The sequence below is a fragment of the Balaenoptera physalus genome, assembly GCF_965194825.1.
Source record: "Balaenoptera physalus genome assembly, chromosome: 21".
Taxonomy (NCBI): Eukaryota; Metazoa; Chordata; class Mammalia; order Artiodactyla; family Balaenopteridae; genus Balaenoptera; species Balaenoptera physalus.
Window position 1 is genome coordinate 25,622,352 of NC_138902.1, and position 21,450 is coordinate 25,643,801.

General features: G+C 34.6%; 1 protein-coding gene across 8 annotated transcripts in view; it reads left to right on the top strand.

Annotated features, from left to right (window-relative positions):
• The window catches only part of TUSC3 (tumor suppressor candidate 3), a 188,242-nt gene that overhangs the window by 57,205 nt on the left and 109,587 nt on the right, over positions 1 to 21,450 (top strand). For all 8 annotated transcript variants that reach the window (XR_014258269.1, XR_014258270.1, XM_082444531.1 and 5 more), the window contains exon 2: positions 7,786 to 7,955. Coding sequence is in view for 6 of the 8 variants with exons in the window: in XM_082444531.1 (XP_082300657.1) it covers positions 7,786 to 7,955 (170 nt within the window). In the remaining 2 variants the exon portion in view is untranslated. The remainder of the gene's footprint in view (positions 1 to 7,785; positions 7,956 to 21,450) is intronic.

Genomic DNA, 21,450 nt, shown 5'->3' on the forward strand with positions numbered 1-21,450 from the left:
GGCAGTAAGGCCCGATGGCTCTATACAGCCTCAAGTTGATTTTCTTCTCTGCTCATACAGCTACTCTTATTCTTTGTATCTGGCGCCTGTTTTACAGTGGGATATTTATACAAGAATAAATGTCTAATAGAAGGATATGAAGGAGTTCAGGAAAGAAGGTCTCAGAAACTAATGCAATAGTGGAATAAAAATGGGATGCTTATTTAGCCCATGTCATGATTGTTCCTTATTAAAATGACTTCATGTTTTGATCCTTCAAGTGAAAACATCATGGTCCCCATTCTAATGACGCTGTCTCTTGACAGGAGAGTATTGTACTTCAGCAGTTGTACAGTGAAAAGGTCACAAAGACAACCCACGTGAGTTTAAGAAAACCTCCTCCCAAACCAAACAAAAACCAAACTGTGTTCACTTTATAGTAAAAAATAAAACAGAATCACTCCCAATTCTAAAAAAGACAGTTTTTGACTATTTACATGACTTTGATTTATCTGTAGATAGTCAGTAGTTATTTAGTTGTAGTTAGTATAAACTTTGCCTTCTATCTTTCCACTTAATGTTATAATAGAATTTTTTCACTCGTTACAGAGCACATATATATTATTCTAGTCCCTAATATTTCTTTGTTTTAATATGCTCTTTATTTCCTGGCTTTTTTATTTTTATTGATGTTAATCACATAACTATGTTCAGATTTTTTCCTTTGGAATTATTTTTTAGGGTATGTTAAAGTAGATGTGATTACATCACACTGATAATAATTTATTATTTTGTATCAATGTTTTTGTGTAGGGCCTTACTTTTTGGGGATGGATGTATTTCCTAGTATACCTGAATTTATATAATTCCATACATTCATTAATCTAGTGTTGTTACTACTACTAGTATCAAATACAAAATATTTCAAAACACCGTGTGATAGTTTCTGTGTGTTTTCTCTAATAAAATTAAGGTATAATGGCATTTAACATTAGGAATCTTAAAGTTTATTACTGCCATGGGATAGTTAAGTTTCTCACGGAATGAAACATTTTGATATTTTTCATTGTAGAATTTATATTCATGTGTTTATGTAAATGCACTACTTTTATTTTTGTGAATTAGGAAATCCTAGAATAATTAAAATTGATATTAAATTCTTGAATTATTAATTTTAAATTTGACCACAGTGATTCTTAAATTCTTATGGTTATGTCAATTATATATACTATAAATATGCAAGTTCAGGAAACAGTTGCTTCTTTTATAATACTCTTTGCACTTATGAAGCAGTGAAAAAATAGAGCAAAGAATCTATGATAAACTGAAGTTAGAAATCCTTTTTTTTAAAGTTACATTTGAATAGGAATAATAAATTATAGATTCTTAGTTTATAGCTTAAAAATTTTACAGATTCCATTCAGTAGACACACAGTGTATATAAGAGGGAGCTTCAGGGCCAATCAGGAGCTAGCCATGCTCAGGATGCTTTAAAGGATACAAAATCATGGAACTGTGGATCTTTTCCTAGGGAAATTTTCTGGGGAGAGTTCAGGTTAATAAAGTCACTACTTAAAAGAGTGTCACTGGAAATATTTTTACTGAGTCTCTAGAAAAAGTTCACTTAATTGAATATTGAAGCACCATCAATTGAACTTCTCTCCTTTCTAAAAAAGCATGAACATTTGAAAAAATGTTTTCACAAATAACTTTATTTCCACATTTCTCATTCAGATCTGAATTGAATTAGATACTATCTTTAACATGTTGGACTTAAAAACTTACGTAACACTCTCCCCCATATGAACTTGTAGCTGCGCTGGTATTGGCCTTAGGTAGCCGGCTGGGTTCCCTTTTCTGTAGTCACACAGCCAGGTTCTCTAGGATCTGCACTGAGGAAGAACTGGTCTGGGGTTTTCCAGTATTTCTTTCTTTAATTTTAAAGAGCTTGATGTTAAGTACATCAAGGAACTCTCAGTATGATTTATTTAATGTATTTTTGAATCTCTCACTTTTTCACCTTTGAAGTAATGATAGTTGAGGTTTTCCTGTAGAGTGTAGATTACATTTCCTGCAGAGATACCATGATTTGCCGAGTTCTTAACTAACCCTTTGTTTGAATCTTTGCCCTCTTTATGGCATGTGTACTGTATGCATTTTTTATTTTTGATAAAAATGGTGTATCTGTCCTATTTATTGTGGAGCTCACTGTGTGTTGGTCTTAAGGCTGAGTGCCCTTAAGGCTGTTGGTGATCTTTAGTGAACACTTTGTAATGTATCAATACATCGGGTGGTATAATCTCTGATATTTTGATTTCTGGAAGCATTCATTGCCCCTTATATTTTATTCAAATCTGAGAAGAATGGCATGATATTAAGAAAATGAGTAAGGATTTTGGGGATCAAATAATTGTAGAAATTGAAGCTAACTTTTCTCCCAAATGCGAAAATATGCACCTGGCTGCTTCTCTGTGCCTTGTCAGTGGGCTTTGATTGAATCTCTTGGATATTCAAGTTGTGAAAAGTACAGCTCTCTTTTCCTCTCAGAGACTTTCTATAAAATACAGGGAAGGACAGAAGGGTCATGAAGTTTCTGTGTGTCACTAAGAGATACCTTCAACATGTACTTCTTATTCTCATTCCAAATTTATGTCCTGTGAATTACTGTAAGCAAGTTATAGTGTGGCTATTTTTTCCTTCCATTTTTATTGAGATATAATTGACACATAGCACTGTGTAAGTTTAAGGTGCACAGCATGATGATTTGACTTATGTGCATCATGAAATGATGACCACAGTAAATCTAGTGAACATCCATCATCACATACAGATACAAGATAAAAGAAAAAGAAGTTTTTTTCCTTGTGATGAGAACTCTTCGGATTTACTCTCTTAATAATTTACATATAGAACATACAGCAGTGTTAATTATATTATCATGTTGTACATTATATCCTAATACTTATTTGTCTTTTTCTTTTTTTAGAGTTCCCTGTGCTATACAGCAGGTTTTCATTAGTTATCTATATTATACATAGTAGTGTATATGGCACCTGAACAAATACTATGTAGGTGTAAATACTACGTAGGTGACTAGAACAGACACATGAATAGCTATCCCTCTGGCAGATGTTTTTAAAGACAAGAGACCACATACATATCTGTTTTGGTGCATCTGGTCATCATTAAAATTTACCTAGGGATAAAATGCTGGAAAAAAATATGGGTATAAAAGTATTAGTGAGATTTTTTTTTTCCTGTTTAAGCTTCACTTTGGAATGAACAATTTCATCATGTTGTTTAGTGAAATGTACCATTTCTTTGTATTTTTGTTATGAATTGGTTAAAAAAACATGAATTGAGAAAAAATTGAGTAATGTCATATGTTGGGGACTGGCATATGTCGATTATGCCAGTTTGTTTATTAATAGTGAATTGCCTTACAATTCAGTTTTTATAAAACATTAAGATAAAAATAGAGGGCTGGGCACCTATAGTTAGTGTGACTGAGTATCTTACCTTCATTAATATGTGGGACCTGCTGGCCCATGATTTTTACAAGGTAACAGGTAAGGACAGGGTTTCTTCCTTGAAGATTCTAAGTTTTAGATTTCTTTTTCCTTTTAGAAATGGTAGATGTATGGCATCTGTGTCTCTATTTCCCAGCCTTGTGCCAGCAGCAGACAAAACTCAACTGCTCACACCCTCTTTACTGATACTATCAGTGTGGATTTCAAAATTGTGCTTTGTACTGAATTTAAATTAGCTGCTACCAATCAGTTAGTGTTCACAGGAATAAGATCTTGTGTGCCATCCTTTCCTGAGTTGGCACTAAGCCATTTATTTAACAGCAAAGCCACAACCATAACACATCAATATAAGCAAAGTATATTTTTTAATGCTAGAGCTTATTTGCTATAAAGCCTTGAGAGTAGGATCTGTTGTACTTTCATTTTCCATAAACTTAGCATAGTGCTGGTCATGTATTTAGTAATCCACAATGCATGTTTAGAAATTTAGCACAATGTTTGCTATGTACTAAGTACTCAGAAAACATTTGGTTAACTCTTGAGATTGAAGTACTAATAAGATTAAAAAAAAATTCCCTCTGTGGTTATTCCTTTAGCAGCCTGATTGAGGTTGCTGATAGAAATTAACCCGAGGAGAAGGGAACCGAATTTGCGTGCCTGTACTTTTCCGGATGCTGTGCTAGGAGTTTTCCATACATTAACTCATTTAATTTTACCAATTTGTGAGATATTATTTCAATTTTATAGATGAAGATGAGATTCAGAGAAATAATTTGGTCAAGTCACACTGCATGTAAATACAGAATCATCATTTAAACTTGAGCCATCAAATTCTTTTCTATTTTTAAAATGAACATATGGTGCCTTTTCAATTTTTAAAGGTTGCACTATGTTCCACATTATGGATGTTTCCATGCTCCCTTCACTACACAAAATTCCCTTGGGCGTGATTTTGTTTCAGGTTTCATTCTCCAGTGGGAAGAGAGATTCGTGAGCGTCACTCTCTTCAAGAGACCGACAGGGACACACAAACAGAGAAGGTGGTGAAGTCCTGAAAGTAGTCCTGGACAAGGGAAACTGTAGCGTGCAGAAGAGTTCCCAAAAAAGAGGGGTACAAATGGCCCTGACAAGGGAGATACTTTGACGGAACAGATGCACCCAACCTTCTCCTTAAAGAAAATCACACGCCTGTCGCAGAGAAATGCAACGTAGAATAAACCCTATTTGTGGACTGTAGCTCAACCTGTGATTCTTTCTTAGTAGATTTTAAAAGCATGAATCCACATTAATCCGATTTCTGTTCCTTACGGAATATTTCTACTCCATCACCTTGTAACATCTTCGTTTGAGAAGTAGCTTAGCCTTCTTTACAACAAACGCTCTTGAAAGTTTGAATCAACCATGATGCCCTAAAAACCTACCTTCCTAGACCATTTATTTCTTTTTCTGTGTAAAGGTGACTAGTTCAAGATGCGATGAGGTTTCTCTTTCCTTATGTAGTAGTGTTGTCCCTTCTTCATTATGTAGACTCTCTTACTTAATTTTTTTTTTTTTTTTTGGCTGCGCTGCATGGCTTATGGGATCTTAATTTCCTAACCAGGGATTGAACCCTGGCCCTTGGCAGTGAGAGTGGAATCCTAACCACTGGACCACCGGGGAATTCCCTTAACATTTTTATTTTGAATGCAATGTGTTCATTTGAATATTAGGCTATTGGTTGCAAGAATTTTTCTGTAACCTCTAAAGCCTGTAAGATCCTGCAGTGTGTATAGAGGTTTAGAGTATGTACTTTGGAATAAGACTGGGAATCCCCAGTTCTACCATTTACTAGCTTTATAATCTCGGACAGGTTACTTGATGTCTTGGTGCCTCTGTTTCCTTGTCTCTAAACTTGAAATGTCAATGATACCCCCATCATAGGATTGTTACGAGGATTGATGAATTCATTATATAAGAAAAGCATTTCATACAGTGTCTAGCACATAGTAAGCACACAATAAGTGCTAGCTATTGTTGTTATTACTACAGATCTTTAAGGTGCATGACTGCTATGTTTTACAATACCTTTCCCTTTTTATTTTTTTGTTTCTAGACCTGATTTGTTAATATAGTTGAGTATATTCAGAAATTGTTGCTGTTTATGTTTTTTTTCACGTGGAAAGACATGTATTTGGTTTACTAAGAATATTTTCTCCACATATAGAAATTATTGACTTACCACCTTTTTAAAATTAGAATGTTTCTTTAAAAAAAAAAAACCCAAACTAATAAACCTCTGTACCACTTACCATGGTAAGGTGTTTTATCTCAAACAATAGGTCAGCAGTACCTTCTCCTCTAATAATGGGGGATTTGAGGCTTGTCAGATGAGTAAAAGTGAGAGCTCACTCGAGATGTCAGTTGCTGGTTTAAGGTAACTGGTGTACTTTTTAAAGTCTGTTGCAAGTAAAACCACTTCAGGGTAGGGCAGTGGCGAGAGCTACCGTTCTTTAGACTTCAGGTTCATCCTCTGTGGATTAAGCTTATTATCTCTGTGCTGCTATGGTTGCTATGTGAGTTTAATAAGATAGTATATGTGATGTCCATAGCATGGCGCTTAGCATGTCTAAAGCACTTAATATTCTGAGACTGTAACTAGAGAAAGATAGACTTTTATTTGAAAATATCTCATTATATTTTGTCATCTAATATTTAATCTGAATATAATGTTCTTCACAAGTTCTCCGGTAATAGCCAGAATTAAAACTGTGGTTCTCATGTGTTTTGATGTATATTCAGAATATGTAGGAAATTTGACAGGAAAAGAATTGTAGACTACATATAGGTAGGACTATAGTGGTAAAATCACCCTTTGTTAATCTAACAATAGTGAAAACAATACTTCTACCAATACTGCCTTGTATTTTATAGTACTTTATAATTTACAAAGGTTTTTATCTGTCATCTCTCAGTAAATCATCTAGGTATGTATTGGAAGGTCAGATGTTAATAGATGAGTCCCGAGTCCCTAGGTTCTGAGAGGTGAAGTGTCTTGTCCAAGCTTTCGTGTGTAGTGACCAGAACGCAGCCCTTTTTCTTTTCGTACAGGACTCTTAGACTGTGCTTAGTGTGCTCAGGTGTAACTCTAGGTGTCATATGTCTCATCAGTTAAGATTTCATCTGTGCCTAGGTCCTTAGTCCTTCTTAAATGGCACAGTTGAAGCCTTTCTCTCCCAACCACTCATCCTTTCTCGATTTTCCAAGGCTAACAAATTTCTTGTAGGAATACAACCCTGTAGAGTTTTTTACTTCTCAGACTTTTTCAGGTAAAATGGACAATCTAAAGATTAAGAGCGTTCTGTACAGAGGCTAGAGTGTTACTTTCACTGTCACCCCACCCTGGAAGAGAATCTTCCTAGCCCCCAGCTCCATGGTACCATCTCGCCTCACTACGCCTCCCACCATCCCAGTGCCTGCTTCAGTAAGCCACTATCCTGACTTTTAGCACAGTAGATTTTTTCCTGTTTTTGATCTTACCGTAAGTAGAATCATGCAGTGCTCTTTTGTGCATACGTGTCTTTCGCTCAGTTTTGTCTACATGAGGTCCCTCCAAGCTGTTTGCATGTTGATGCTTGCAGGGGAATTTAGAGTTGGGTTGAGGCTTCCATTCCGCCCTTGCTAGCGAGGGAGGTGGTGGAAGGGCAGTGTTTCGTCTGTGGTGTTTGGCTAGACCAGAGCAGTTAGTTTTTGTCTTACTAGGTCGCCCTTTTTTGTCCTTTGGGTAAAGAGAGCAGGCTTTTCTTGGGGTTTTTTTTTTGTTTGCGTCCATTGGTGTTCTTGGATTGCCAGTGTCTCTGGCTACCAGTCTGGGATGGGTGAGGCTGCAATAAAACTCAGGGCACTCACCACCACGGCGCTCTTCATTTTGGGGTCGCCAGCCAGCCTTCCTTCTTCTTTCCACTTTTCAGAGCCTTCTTATGCTTGTCTTTCAAATGACCAGAGTTTTTAGCTGTATTTAGTGGGGGATTAGGGAAAAGCGTATCTATTCCATCTTTCTGGAATTGAAAGTCTATTTTACTTTTGATATCTATTTTTATAAACTTACAATTGTTAGGAAAAATAGATGAAATATTTTATGCATATATGGTCAGTTAACAATGACTGTGTTCACCAAAACAAGAACTTTTAGCAGAAATGAATTTTAGGTAAAATATAATCCCATGTAATTCTTTTTACTTGAAGTACAAACTGAAGAATTTTAACCCTGTGTAAATTTAAATTCCTATGTTTATTGCAGAATCTTTTAGCTGAGAAAGTAGAACAGCTGATGGAATGGAGCTCCAGGCGCTCAATCTTCCGAATGAATGGTGACAAATTCCGAAAATTTATAAAGACACCACCTCGAAACTATTCTATGATTGTTATGTTCACTGCTCTTCAACCTCAGCGGCAGTGTTCTGTGTGCAGGTAACGTATGTATTTAAAAAATTAAAAACTATTATTGTATGATTATATGTTTGTTAGACTTAAGATAAATGTATATAATAGAATTAAACATTTGTTCAATGCTGTAGTCAACTATAATTATGTGCATTTAAATGTAAGCTCAAAGTCATTGTTTTCTAGGAAATGACTTTGATAGGCTCATATTTTTATATTGTATAAAATATTTACTTGACCAATCCACATGTAATCATAAAACAGATTTTTTTATCTTTATGTCCTGTATAAAGGTACATATGTTATAGAATTTTGTTCAAATATTGTCTTGTAGGTCACCTACATATATCTTAGAGGCAATGAAGTAGCCCCCTTAAACATACTCTGATTAAATAGTTTAATCAAGAGGACCTACTCAAGGAAGTCTGTTTACTTTTCAGTACCTCTAATGATGAGAAATTTCTTCCTATGATATAGAAATTTCTTCCTATGATATGATTTGAAGTGAATGAAATATTTTTCAGTGGGAACATACCAAAGAAAGTTTTGGACAAGTATAAATATAATATATATACAACAGTGCTTATTTTAAATTAAACTTTTTAAGTTTGAGATAATTGTTTCACATGCAATTCTAGGAAATAATACAGAGAAATCCTACATACCTTTTACTCAGTGACCCCCCAATGCTAACATCTTGTAAAACTGTAGCACAGTTTCACAAACAGGATATTGGTATTGATACAGAACAGTTCCATCACAGTAAGAATCCCTCCTGTTGCCCTTTATAGCCACACCCACCCCATCTCCCCACCTCCTGAATTTATTCTCCATTTCTGTAATTTCATCATTTAAAGACTATTATGTAAGTGGAATCATATAGTATATGACCTTTTGGATTTGGCTTTTTTTACTTATCATAACTCCTTCAAAATCCATCCAAGTTGTTGTATTTGTCAGTACTTCATTCTTTTTATTACTGAGTAATATCCTATGGTATGGATGTACTGCAGTTTGTTTAGCATCCATCTGTTAAAAGACACCTGGATTGTTTCCAGTTTTTGGCCATTACAAATACAACTGTTATGAACATTCTTGTACAGGCTTTGTGTGAACTTAAGTTTTCATTTCTCTGAGATAAATGGCCAGAGAGTCTGATGGCTGAATTGCAATGGTAGTTGCATGTTTAGCTTTATCAGAAACTGCTAAAATGTTTTCCAGAGTGGCTGTGTCATTTGACAGTCCCACCAGTGGTGTGTGAAGGACCTAGTTTTTCCATATCCTCACCAGCATCAGTGCTGTCATTGTTTTATCTTAGCCATTCCATGGGTATATAGTTTTAATTTGCGGTTTTATTTTGCATTTCCCTAGTGTAATGGTGTTGAACATCTTTTCGTTTGCTTTTTTGTCATCTATCACCTCTTTAGTGAAATATCTTTCATTTCTTTTGCCTATTTCTAATTGAATTTTTTTTTACTGAATTTTGAGAGTTCTTTATATATTGTACATACTAGTCCTTTGTCAGATATGTGGTTTTTAAATATTTTCTCCTAGTCTATAGTTTGTGTTTTCATTCTCATAACAAGGTCTTTTGCAGATTTTAATTTAGTGAGTCCAATTTATCAGTTTCCCCTTTTACAGATCTTACTTTTGTTGTCAAATTGAACTCTTTGCCTAGCCCTAGATCACAAAGTTCTATTTTTTTCTCTTATGTGTTTTTCTGAAAGTTTTATAGTTTGATGTTTTACATGTTGATCTGATCTTTGGGAGAAAGGATTCAGTCTTTCATCACTAAGTATGATACTAGGTGTAAGAGTTTTGTAGATGTTCTCTATCGGGTTGAGGAACTAGTTTACTGAGAGCTTTTGTCATGAATGGGTGTTGGATTTTGTCAGATTTTGGGGAGTCAGTTGTTACGCTTTTTCTTTTTTAGGTTGTTGATATGGTAGATTACATTGATGGATTTTCAATCGCTGAATCAGTTTTGCATTTTGGAATAAATCCCACTTGATTGTATTATATTCTTTTTATGTATTGCTGAATTCTATTTGCTAATATTTTGTTGAAGTATTTTATATCTAAATTCATGTCAGATATTGATCTATATTTTTCATTATTTTTACTGTCTTTGTCCAATTTTGGTATCATGCTAATACCTCATAAAATGTATTGGGAAATGTTCCCTCCTCAGTTATTTTCTGGAAGTGATTTGTGAAATCACACAGTTTTAGAAATTATGTTAATTCTTCTTTAAATGTTTGATAGAATTCTCCAGTGAAATCTTCTTGACCTGGAGATTTTAAATTACATATTCCATTTCCTCAATTGTTAAGGACAATTTAGGTTTTCTGTTTCTTCTTGGCTGAACACTTTCTTTTCAAGAACAAACACTTGTAGCTCCACATTCAGACTCTTCACATTGTATATTCATCTGTAGACTTTAGGTTTCTAAACCATTTTGAACTTTAGTGGAAACCAAAATTATTAGTAACATGGACCAATGAAAAAAATAAACCAGTTTCTCTCAGACTAGCTTGCAGAAAGGTAATTTCAGTGTTCGGAAATTTTCATGAAAGATTTTTATCACAATCTAATAATGAGTGTATGTTGGGACATAGCTCAAAGTGGGTAGAAAAGATGAAAAGCAAAATATTTTGAAAAACACCATTTCAGATGATTCTGAGTTCCCCTCCTATCAATTTGAGGACCAGTACTTAAGTGGACATTAACATTTGTCAGAATTAGGTTAGCACTTAAGGACAGGGTATTTTATGTTTATCTAAGGGGTGCTGAAAAGCTCTCCTGAGGCAAAAATACCATCTTAGTTGGCATTTGGTATAACAGTTCAGATTCCACAAAAATATAAACTGTCCTCTGGCATCCTACAATACCTTATATGTTTTAGGGAGATCATTTCTTTGCTTCTAAAAATTGAATATATTGATCTCCTGTATTCACCACTGTTATGAAGAAATCTATTTAATTGATTATTATATTTTTTTGCAACTGTAACCTAGAAAGACTTTATTATCCAAGTATTTATTTCACAGTTACATATAATTGTATATATTTTGATAACATAAACCACAGCATACTGTTAAATGGTATATCCTTTAATAGTTTACTTAATTCATTATGTTGTTAAATGGTTAAATATGGACCCTCAATTTTTTAATGATGCTTAGCTCAAAATAACCTTTATTTACTTGTGTATTACAGCCTATTTTGTAATAAACTTTTAAATTTTAGAGTAGTTTAGATTTACAAGAGAAAAAGATTGAAGTTATTAGAAAAAGTTAATTCATGGATCAAGATGATGGTGAAGTTGTTGGAGGAGAAAGGAAGAGCCATGAAGGTTTAGAGGCAAATAAAAAGTGTAGAGCAGATATGTGCTTCCCATACCTAGACACTGTGGTTTAATTGGGTTTTTTTGGGGGGGTCAACACTGACATTTTAAAAAACATGCTCTAGGTAATTCTAGTGTGCAGCCAGTATAGAGACAGGGAAGCTACGAAGCAGGTTCATGATTCACAGCTTTTTAAAATTTAATTTCGTTGAGGAACAATGGGAATGGATGAAGCCTTATTAGTTAATTGGATGACCATATAGCATTGACAAGGATCCTTTATGAAACTAGAATACTCAGATTTTTAGTGAAGAATCTCTAGAGTTAAATGATTTCTTCCCCAATACTCAGCAATTTGGGAGCAAGAACACCCTCCATAGGGATTAACCTGTTTGCTTTATTCTACAAAGTGGATTAATTGGCAAATATTCTGAGAATGCTAGTGAGAGTATATCTGAAATGTATAACTGTGGGTTAAAAGTTGGTTAGGGGGTCAAAGAAGCCAGGGGACAGCTGATAAACTAGGTGTGATACAATTAAGCTAGATTTTCACAAGAGTGAAGGAGAGGTTTTGTGTGAAAGGAGGACGGGGTTGAAAATTAGGAAGTTGTAAAGGGTTGATTAAATAAATGAGTAAATTGCTGAAGTATAATGTAGATGATTGTGGATATAATAGGGAAGCTTTAGGAATGATAAGGCTGGGGTCACATCTAGATTATAAACATGTATGTCGAAATAACTCAGGATTTTAATGGAACTGGAGAGGAAAAATATTAAGTGAGCTGAAAGAGGGATGTCTTGGAGTTTATTGGATGAGGTTGATAGATTTACATTATAGAGTAATATAAATTTAAAAGGAGGATCTGTTAAATAATTGTGGTTGAAAAGTGGTCTGAGATCTACTGTCATTGAGCCAAGAGAGTACTGAATGTGACCCATATGAGCAGAGTGAATGAAAGAGATCTCAAGGGGACAACCAAGATGAAAAGGTAAAGAGGAGTTTCAAGAAAAATTTTCAAGAAAAAGTATTCAAATTATATTCTGTATTATAAATTAAGTGCCTCAAAGGGAGTTGTAGATTCATTGAGAAAGGCACTCTATCATCAGCAGTCATTTTTGTTTAAAAACTTGAATTCTCCTGGGTCCTTCTGTGTCAGTGTAATTTGGGACCATTTCTATAATACTGCTATAATTTTTTTATAATTCTGTAGAATCATTGACATGTTCATAGGTATAAGTTTAAAAGATTAGTGCTTTCCTTTGTGAGACTTTTTCTGCTTTTTTCTTTGAGAAAAAGTGAAATTTTCTTCTAGAGCTGACACACTTAAAGATTCTCCAGTTGCTTTTCTTTGCTGAATGGCTGATGAATGAGCTGTTGGCTTCCTTGTAAGCCCTCTTAGCAGATCATTCTGCTCTTCTTTCACAAAGTCAGTTTATTCACAAATCTCAGGATTCAATTCTCACCTTCCTCAGTGCACACATCAAACTCCTTGGCCAAATAAAGTTGTTAATTAAGACTACTCAATACAATTCTCACCTCCTGTAAGTGTTAACTCCAAACTTCCTTTATCAAATTGTACTATAAGGAATATTCCCCATAATTACTAAATCTTTTAGATGTATTCTACCACAAAGTCATCTCTTCCAGAATTCGCTAAAAATTCTAAGAACAAAATAACCTCTTCTAAGGTTATTTCTATTGTTCAATAGATGTAAGAAAAAACATCCAGATGAAGGAAAATCAAAAAGTACACGTAGAATCAAGCAGGGTGCACATACAATCAAAGGTTGGTAATGTATTGGAAGTTAATATATTGTTGGACTTCAAATAAATGAAAAAATGATTAGTAATTACAAAGTTATTTTAAAGAGGAGGGAGAATAAATTATTACATTGATATATTAGATATTAACTGGCTAACATCTTTTCTTCTCTAAATAAAATGATTGTTTATTATGTATAAACTATTTGGGCAGTCCTGTGTTAGGTCATTTATATATATAATATCTCATGTCATTCTCACTACTCTAAAAGGTAGGACTGAAAAAAACCCCATGTTTTAGATGACAACATCAAAGCTGAGAGGTTATATAATTTACCCAAAGTCACAGAGCTAATACCTGTCAGGGTTGGGATTTGTGACTCCAGAGCTAGTAAGTTTAATGCTTTCCTTAAGTGTACATATTCATTATTGGTTCTACCCTGTGAACTGTAATTTGCATTTTGCATTCCCAACTAAGATTATTAATCTTTTAGTGCAGGGATCCATCAGCCAGCATTCCTTAAACTCATTAGATCATGAAAAGCTTTCATTCAGATTAGCATTTCATAGCAAGGGCTGGTGAGGTGGAGATAGCTGGCCAAGACCATGTGGAAGAGCTCATCAGCCTTTTGTTTCATTACAGTGAAGTCGTATCTCTTAGGAGATTCAGTTCTAAAGTGAGCACATAATGTGAGAATCGTTCATAGATAAAATTACCCTGTCCATCTCTTAATGCACTGGTAAGTGCTTTCTAAATGGTTTTGGGATTACAACCCTTATCGTTTCCTTTAGTCCTTGGATAATATTTCTCTATGGCCTTAATTCTTAAGTTTTTCTAAGATGTCTGGCTACCTGGACAAAGTATTTCACTTCTTTGTCAAAGACTGGCAAACTCTCATGCCATTCACACATTCTTTGCCTGGCTTGGCTAATACGTGAGGACTGTTTTCAGACTTGACTGAATCCATGACCAGTTTAATATAAATGATGTTTTAGGGTTATTGCTGAACGCTGTCTAGTTTAATTATTTTTTTAGGTCGAAGGGATGTGATTTTAAGTTCACTGTATTAAATTTCCTCCTAGGTGTGTCTTCCTCAGATTGGATAATCCCAACTCTTTTACAATGAATAAGTGGATGTTTTCAATGAACTTTCATTATCTGTGTGACACTGTAGCAGTCTCTGAGCTCTATTTTCTATATTATTTGTATATAAAGTCCAGCTTTAGTCACCCATCTTATAATTTCAAACCTACAGAAAATTGAAACAGTAGTACAAAGACACCAGTCTACACTTTACCAAGATTTCACTAATTATAACATTTTGCCACATTTGATTTTGCTCATTGCCTTAAAGAAAGACACATAAGCGTTGTGAGTTTACGTTTTATTCACGGTGTTACTGGGGACTATATATAGCCTGGGAGACAGCAACTCAGTTAGTCCTGAGGAAACTGCTCTGAAGAGGTTGGGGAGGGGCCAGTTTATAAATTTTTTTGGTTGGGAAATAACATGCAGTCTTGGTAAAAGCAATGACACACATCTTGGTAAAAGATCACTGCTAATTCCAAAGAACAGGTGTATCCAGTTAATGATTTAGTGCTTTGCTGTGTCTGGGAAGATGCAAGAATCTCGGGTCATTGAAATTCTTCCTGAGATAATGTGTCTAACTATCTAAGGGCCTGTTTATCCAAAGCACAGGGCGCCTCACCCTGTTTTTCATCCTGAACTCCTCTTGGTACACTGCCTGTGGGTGGCTGCAGTGGTTGCGACTTAACCCCTGTGGAAGTGGGTGATGACAGATGCTCTTTGTTCTTCTTTGTTCACATTCTTTTAAGTATAAGTAAAAAATGAGTCACATACCAGCAAGTGTACTTTTAACTTGTAGACATCTTGAAATACCACTGCTAAATATTTCAGTTTGCATATTTTAATACGACATTCTTATCTAATCAGAATACCATTATCACTTTTAAGTGAAATGGCATTAATTCAATGACATAATCTGCTTTTTTAAAAAGTACTATAGCAGTTATTTGTGTACTTCTTATTGCATCCTATCAGGAGGCACATAATGTTAGTTCTTTCAAATACCAGTGATGAGATCGATCACTTGATCAAGGCGGTGATCATCACATCTTTCTGTTGTACAAGTATATCTTTCCCTTGTAATAAGTGTTTGGGGGAGATGAATGGGTTAAGAGGGGGGACACTTTGAGATAATGTGACTATCCTGTTTCTTGGCACTTTTTTACCCAGTGATTGTAACATCCATTGATAATCTCTGCCTGAATTTGATATTACATTGATGATTGTGAAGGGGTGATTTTTAAACATTCTGTCATTGCTTTAACATTAATTAGTTGGTATTCTTCTATAAATGAGAGCTTTTCTTTCCTCCATTTGCCCTTCTGAGTATCTCAATGCAAAGATTCTTTTTTTATTTACTAATCTGTTGCTGTGATTATTCTTCAGTGTTCAAGTTGCCCTAAATTTGATCAGTGGAAACCAACTCCTGTGTCATTACATGCCTCTGTTAGTCTTTGCTTTCTGGCTCAACAAAATATTCTACGCATACTTTATATACTTTCCCTGTTATGGAACTGCAAGAAGCATTTTTTCAAGGAGTCCTTCGTCTTTTTGGTAGGAAATGATATTTAGAAAGCAAGAACTGGGCAAGTTATACTGTTTACTGCTGGGATAGTATCATTGCTTTCAGCCTTTTTTAGTAGATAGAGCTAGGATGTGTGTATGTGTATACGTACACATACATACATACACACATATATAAATGACTTTAGCTGGATATCTCCTATTCCAAGCTAACACTGTAGGGTTTTTCCTCTATTTTCCCTATTCCATAGTTTTATCTCCTTTCTCCAAAATGAAAACCTGGATCCCAGCAATATTGGTGTATTTGCTCATTTGCTCTCCCTTTCAGTGCATATAAAATAGTTTTAGAATTACAACACCAGTATGATCTCTGAAAACAAATCATGAACTAGACTTCCTAATTTCTGCACAGTTCCTTTCTTCTTTTAGCTATGTGTCAGTTTTCTTAGCATACAACCTTTTAAGCTTTTTTGTATGTTAGTGTTACCATTTTTCTTAAGAGAACAAAAATTCTGCTGACTCATAAACTGAGTTGCTACTATGCATGTTATATACCGTTTAATATCTCTTATGTTCATATACATTTTTGCTGTAATATATGTGTTGGAATCGCGTGTTCACCTTAGAACTGTTTTCCAAAGAAAAAAATAGATGCTCAGAAAACATAGGCGTAATGGACACAATATCTTTATCTGGCAAGTAGTGAATTACACAGAGCCAGTTACAAAGTGGTAGTTAACTGTGGATTCTTCAGCTCTTCAGAGGCATTGGGTCTATTTAATATATTTCAGTATATTCAGTAGGGTCCTGAATACTTGTAGCACAACCAGAGAGAAATCACTGTTGAAATCTTTGTGCAGGGTGTTGTTTACCAGTTGTTTTCTCTTCAGGGTATCAGACCGTAAGTAATGGATGGCTCCACTCACACCAGATCTCTCTCTCTGTATCACTATCTATGGAGATTGAATAATTTGAGGTTTTATGAAGATACACTTTGGAGTATCCATGCAATATATAGTTATATCTATATATAATTTATCATAAAAATATAAATAAAAGGCATACATAGAGATTTTAATATGAATCTTATTTTATAAGAAGTTTGATTAACATTAAAAAGAGAAACCATATTTCTTTAAAAATCCCTTCAAGGCCATAAAAGATAAAAACTACATTCATCATGGGAGCTATATTAAATATATACAACTATGGATGAGTTAATAATCCTTTTTAGTTTTACATAACCCTTTAAAAAGGATTATAAACTGTTATAGCATTTGGATTGATTTTTTTCTTGTTTCCATAATAAAAAATTGAGAAGATTTAATATAAGAGTTTTACCAGAACCATGCCCTGAAGTTACTGCTTAAGCCTTCCTGGATGCTTTGCTGCAACTTGACTGCCCTCTTCAGGCTGCACGTTAATAGATTAGAAAAATTTACAGTGTTCCTTCCATTCATAAAGTTACGTCTCTAATGTTCCTATGAACTATTAAAACAAAATACTTTTTTAGCTAACAGTGTTGGAAATGTGCTTATTTAAGTGCTAGGAGCACTTGTGGTTTTCAACTTTCAATTTCATTTGGCAGTGAAGTTTGAAGGGTTCTAATAAGCATTAGTGACACCTTTGCTCATTAGTCTAAGCTGACACAAACATATGCAAGAAGCCAGTCACTTTCTATGTCATTAGTTAGGCTTCTTCTATCCCCTGTTAAGCATGAAGAAGTTGGAATATGGAGAGATAAGAGATGATGGAGTAGTTAAGTTTAGAGAATAGGGTTTATGTTATTGGGGCATATTCCTTCTAACAAGTCTTTTTTACCCTAAATAGATATCATCAACATTGAAATATGTTTTTCTCAGGCTTATTGAATTATTTCTAGTGACAAACAGATCTGGTCTTTAGTCCTATTGCTACTAAATTACCTTCAACAGAAGAAAGCCCCCATTTACCTTGTCAGTAGTAAATTTTCTCTGAGTATTGTATTTGTGTTGAAAAAATGTAATTTGCTTAGCTCCCCTGGAATTCTTTATGCCAACAGATAGATTCCTAACTAGAAGCAAGATGTGTAGAAAATTTTGCTCGTTGCTTTGGTGCTCTAGATTCTAAAGGAGAATATGTAAGAAATAGGTCATATCTTCATTTATATAGTATTTTAATAGCCGCATATATTTTCCCAACTAGACCAGAATAGTAACATTCTGAGTGGTTTACAAACATTTATTTTCTCCTCCTCTAATACATGATGCACACTGTTGCCAGATACAGCTTTCTTAATTAGTATTTTGCATAATCCACTTCTTTCAAAACACTTGTAGGAGTTGTTCACTATTTACAGAATAAAGTCAAGATCTTATTTATCTTTCTCCTGGAAGAGAGCTTCCAGTCTATTCTTTCCTTATTTTGTAACATGAAACTTAGTTCTGTTATTTGACTACATAATATGCATTTCAGACTGGGTAGTCTCTGATTATACTGCTTCTGTTGCCTTCATATTCTCTTCCTGTCCTTCCTTGATTATTATAATTTTAGTCCTTCCATTCTTTTCTGAATATTTTCACATTCACACTTTGTCCAGCTGCTCCAATCCACTGTGATCCCATTCTCTTCTGTATGCTGTATAGCGTCTACAATCTGCATTCTTTCTTCAATATATGTATCTTACTTGTGTGTTAGTGTGTGTCTATTCTGTTCTCTGACAGGCTTCTTAAAGGCGGAGACTGTGAGGTATACTTTATTATTATTGTAGCATATATTAAAACGCTGAATAAACATCACTGATGATTAAGATCTAGATTTTTGTATTTCATATGAAATTGATTTAGGAACATGACATTAGGAGATGATTTAGTCATTATAATCTTTCAAATCAAGACCGCTGTTCCTTTGACAAATAGCATATATTTGTGATGGTACAAAGATTTAAGGTGTTTCTTTTTTTCTTCCTAAGACCACCAATACCATGAAGCAAACTGGCCTTAAGAGAGACATTAACCTGTGACATAAATCTGACTAAGTGGGCTTTTAGTCAGACTGTCCAGAATTCAAAATCTCTAATTTAGTATTATTTAGTTTTAGGGTATATGTAATATATTGACTCTTTAGGAAAGTATATTATTCATCATCAGACCTTTATTAAATGCCTATTCTGGACTAAGGCCTAGCCACCGAACAATCACTGCATAAACATAGTATGCATAAGCAGAACAGTATATGCATAAAATAAACAGCGCTGCACAGAAGCTGAGAATTTCCATTTCTGACAGTTGCCTGAAGTATTATAGAGAATTGAAGTGGCTTCTGAAGGAGGGGCATTCTTGAGCAAGCTTTTGAAAGAAGGGAGGACATTTTAAGCAGAGGATTTAATGACTTAAAGCTTAAAGAATGAACACAGGGTGTCACAAAACGGAGAGACCCTTTGAGCGTGTGGTATGTTCCTATGGATACAGACTGTAGATGTAAATTGTGGCCAGGGGATAGGGGCTCTTGTCTTCTCTTCTGCCCATGGTCTTCATTATATAGGCAGTGGGGAACTCTTTAGGACTTTGGAACAGAGGATAGAAGCCACAGTTGATTATTAGGAAATTAAACTGAGGAAGTGGATGGTGTAGAAAACAGAGTTTGAAGGCAAAATGAATTCATCCTCTTTGACCCCTCAATACCACTTATCACATTTTCTTGTTTTATTTTCTTCAGAGTATTTCTAACTATCTGACATTTTGTGTATACTTGTATGAGGCATCTTTTTCTCACTAGAGTGTATTCTCCTTGAAGTCAGGGCCCTTGAACTTATTATTCAGTCCTTCATTACCTGACACATTGTTGGCACTAATATATATTTGTGGAGTGAATTAATGAGTGAATGAATGTATACTTAGTAGACTCTAATAGGTCTGGGGTAGGTTATAACATTACAGGGGAAAAAAGTTCAAGATTATCCCAGCCTTATGTCATTCCATAAGATACTATATACAGATGTTGAATACCAAAATTTGATAGTCTTTTTCCTGTGTATTTTTCAAAATGAAGCATTTTCATTTCTCAGAGCATCATTATCATAAGAATGCCAGTTTTTGCAGATGTGCCATTTCCCTAAGTTTCATTTTAAAAGTTAAAAAGTTTCGTTTTAAAACTTTTAAAAAAGTTTTAAAAGTTAAAAATTTTAACTTTTATTTTTACACAAAAGATGCTCTTTTGTGTAAAAATAAACTGTTTTCTTAATTGTTATGCTATCGTTTTAATGATTTTTTTTAAGGACACACTGGTCTCTTAAGGTTCATTAGTACAGAGACGTTCAGATCTACTTAATCGTCAGTGCCAATTCACCGTGAGACATTACTATACATTTTTTCTTTGAAAATCAGTGATGAATAATTACCTGTAATATTATATTCCATATGACAAAAATCAAATCAGATTTTAGGGCTCCTATTGGTCCTAACTCTGCTTTTCTTTAGGGTTGGAAGAGGAGCCGTGAGGCGCTGTTTTAAATAGATGAGGGAGGGTGTAAACTATGTAATCCGCGTGTGTCCCTCCAGGAAACAGAGAGCAGTTCTCATTTATATCACAGCCTCATTTATCCAGCATCTTAAATTCTTTCCCTTCCTAGCCCTCGTGCTTGCTCTTCCTGCTCCCCGAAATGTTCATTCTCTAGTCTTTTCAGCGATGGCTTTTTCTCATCCTTGGGATTTGAGCATTAGTGTCGCTTCATCTGAGAAGCCTTTTATGACTGTGTCATCTGAATAGATCCTCCATTGTTTTCTGTAATACAATTCCATGTAATTTTTTTTCTCAGTGTATATCTTACCTTTTAATGATTTTCGTTTATTTGGTTGTTTATTATATGTCTCCTCACTAAAACGTCAACTCCATGAAAGCAGAGACCTTGGTGATTAGCTCACTTCTTGCTATTAGGTGCTCAGGTTAAATCTTATTTAACCACCAAAGTTTTAATAGTTTGTGACTATTTCATTGAACAGATTCAGAATGTATACAATATAGTTTCTGCCTAGTGAGCGCAGTGCAGTCTCAGGCTGATCTTCACAGTGGTCGGTTTTTGTACTGTGCTCTCTTAAAACGTGCCCTTAAGGTCTATATGCTAAGTGACCTCAGATTATAGCCTTGTTCATATTTAGCCCACTTAAATATATTTTAATCATAGCACTGTTATGTGCTCCTTGTTATTAAAAAAGGGCCTAGAATGTCCCTAGCCCTTGCACTCACTTATTTGCAGACTTAGCCACAGGCAATCACTGTTATTCCTTTGTGTTTTTTTCTTCTGGTGTTTTTTTCATACCTCTAAATGTTAGTCTTATATATTTCATGCAGTAGACCTGATCTTTACATTTCTGGCTCTAATAGGTGAGGATTTAACTCATCTCACCCTTTATCCTTTTTATAGTTTTCTTTTATTATTGTAAACAGTAAATAGCGTTCTTCTATTTCTTGTTCATAAGTGTAAGTGATATCTCTTGATTCCCTAAGTCGACGATTAGCAAGTACACCTTCTCCCTCCCTTTTACCTACCAAATCCTGTTACCTGTATTTCTGTATTGTCATAGTTGATAGCTCTTACGTTCTGTACTGTAACCATCATTACATCTGTGCTCTGTCTGTAGGTTGACTTACTGTTTCCACAGAAATAGCGTCAATTGCAAAGTAATAGGTTTTTATTATGGTTCCTTTCCCACAGTGCTGTTGTTTATGACCCCCAACCTGACGCAAAAGAAAATGTTCAAAATGACTACCTTTTCCCATCACCTAGCAATCAAGATTATGATACATTTTAATTTTCTTCTTCTTT